The 2,525-nt window shown below is 43.2% G+C and overlaps 1 protein-coding gene across 5 annotated transcripts in view; it reads left to right on the top strand.

Annotated features, from left to right (window-relative positions):
- R3HDM2 (R3H domain containing 2) overlaps positions 1-2,525 on the top strand; it is a 27,398-nt gene that overhangs the window by 863 nt on the left and 24,010 nt on the right. For all 5 annotated transcript variants that reach the window (XM_009334152.1, XM_009334153.1, XM_009334154.1 and 2 more), the window contains exons 2-3: positions 604-645; positions 2,351-2,437. In XM_009334152.1, coding sequence (XP_009332427.1) covers positions 604-645; positions 2,351-2,437 — 129 coding nt within the window. The remainder of the gene's footprint in view (positions 1-603; positions 646-2,350; positions 2,438-2,525) is intronic.

Below are 2,525 nucleotides of genomic sequence, written 5' to 3' on the forward strand. Positions count from 1 at the left end.
TTTGTCTTAGTGTTGAGCTTGAAGAAATGGCCACCCTCAACAATCTGCTGAATGCTTCTGCATTTAAAGCTGGTGGCTGGCACCAGATTTCTTCAACCACTGTGTGGGCAGACACCAGTGTTGCTCAGAAAGAGCCTGACTTTGGTCATTTTGTAATGTGGAATGGGGAAAAGTTTCTTAGAAGGTAGGGATAACAGATGACTCAGTGTCTCTTAAATCAGAGCAGCAGTGTATGTCTCATGATCCACTGTGTTAGAACCCCCTTCATGTCCCAGGAATGGTAGAAGACATAGTTTTCCCACTAAGTGTGTCATGCACCTCCACCTGTATGCCCTGTGATCCAACAGTTGTGCTGGTTCTGTCAGAAACAGAGGAACTGGGTCTAATCCACGTGAAGTTTCTTAAGAAGTTTTTGCCCACCTGGGGCCTGACAGGACAGTTCTCCAGGTCTTCCTATTTGCACATGCTTCCATTGCTGTCAGGTAGAGATTTTCTTCAGAGTCATTTTACACGCTCCGTGTTGTGCTGCCTTGCACAACAAATAACATTTACAGTGTACACATTCAGATTAAGCTTCTTGCCTTCTCTTTCCTTTCTCCACAGAGGCGAACTTCAAGTCATGGACATGCCAGAAAAAGAGCCAAGGTATGACCTCTTCTGACGTCCCGTGCTTCTTTTGGCCATTCTGAGCCGAGTCATGTTCCCAACCTTAGGATGGTACTCTCAAGTCTTTCCTGTCTCCAGAAGGAACACGCAGCTCATGATGGTTCAGGACAGTAACTTTCCATGCACTGGAGCATGACTGCTCCTTTTTAACACACACTTACCCATGAAGGAACTGTTTCCTGCTATAACTGCCACACTTGTCCCCTCCCCAGAGCCCAAAACGCCAGAAATTAAATTCAGAGGTGTCACTGGAGGGACAGGGCAGTGCACTGGCCTGTTACACCGTCCAGTTAAAAAACAGAGTTAAGTATAACTGTCTGGTTTCACATAAGGCCCCTTTTCTTCAGGGAATACCACATTTGCTCCCATAATGATGGCACATGCATGTTAGTGAATCCAAAACTTTTGCTAGTAATAAGCACCAGGACACCACTGTTCTAGAACATTGTAGGCAAAATCTCAGGGTAAAAATTGCAGCCATTGTGTGATTTATTTAGTTATTTATTTATTTACCTTTCTTAGCCTTAACCCCAGTTTTTCTTTGCAAAATTTGATAATAACTACTGAAGCAGTTAACAAAAATGGTCATGAATTTTCCAGGCTTGGCAGTTACAGAAACATAGCATAATTCAGGAGTCCATCTAATCCAGCTAGAATTCATTTAGTCCAGCCTCCTACTCAGAACAGGGTCAGCTATGACATCTGACTAGGTTGCTCAGGGCTTGATTTTAAAACTGTGATTGGGAGGGCGAAGGTCTCTTCCCCCCACTCTTCTTTTTTATCTTTCACAAAAGTTCAAACCCAAATGAAGACAGGTTCTGCCCTGAGGCATACAAGAGAGGGGAGACTGTTAAATTTGTAACAGGGTTCTGCCTGCGTTTGTTTTTAATGAACATAATGTATGAAAGAGATGTGCTGCTTATGACCTACAGAGTGTTCAGAAAAGATACTCTAATGGTTCTGTTTGGTCTTAAAGGCCAGGACTCTGTGCAGTACCCAAACAGGCTGTGATTCCAGTTCCTGCCCTGTCCATGCCTAGGGCAGAATGTGTATGTGCACCTCAGGCCTTTCTCCATATTGTTGATCCTGCCTGGGATCTCATGTGACTGGTCAATATTTTTTTTTCCTATTTGTCACCCAAGTGAGTCAACTTGCCAAGAGTCCTGAAAGTGCAGGTTTTATTTTGAGCTTTTTCTCTAAGCACTACTACATTACCCAAAATAATCAAAGTCATCAGGTCAGACAAGCAAGGTGTAAATGGGATAACAGCCTTTTAGTTAAGAACAGTAACAATCTTCACATCTTAAAAAACAATAAAATAGTTGGTTTCAGCTATATCCTTTGTTAATGGTTTTAATTCTTGCCAAGTGAGGAGGGGAAAGGCTGGAATTGCTCTGGCTGAAGAGGTCAAAGAGTGCATGAATTAAGGCAGTGAGCTTTCTCACTGAAAATTTGGTTGGTTCAAATCCTCATCAAAGTCTGAAGGAAGAAAATAATTGATTTGCTCTAGGACTCCAAGCCTTTGTATATTTCTGTTTGCTGCAAGAAGCTGGTTTGGTAGTCCTCCTTTTTAGCAGTTTAATTAATAATGACTGCATGAGTGGCTTGGTAGTGCAGCAGCATGAATTAGTGTGTGCGTTTTGGCTGAGGTGTCTTAACTATACTCTTTCTTTTCCTTCTCCAGTCTAATTCAAAGCTTAAACTGGTCAGGAGTTTGGCTGTATGTGAAGAATCATCTAGCCCCTTTGTAGATGGGCTGCTGGAGTCCCAGGTAGGCCTAGAATGAGACAAGCTGTTGTTGTGGTTTAACCTCAGTCGGCAACTGAGCACCACACAGCCGCTCGCTCACTCCTCCCCCC

Source organism: Pygoscelis adeliae, unplaced genomic scaffold, assembly GCF_000699105.1.
Source record: "Pygoscelis adeliae isolate BGI_AS28 unplaced genomic scaffold, ASM69910v1 Scaffold591, whole genome shotgun sequence".
Lineage (NCBI taxonomy): Eukaryota > Metazoa > Chordata > Aves > Sphenisciformes > Spheniscidae > Pygoscelis > Pygoscelis adeliae.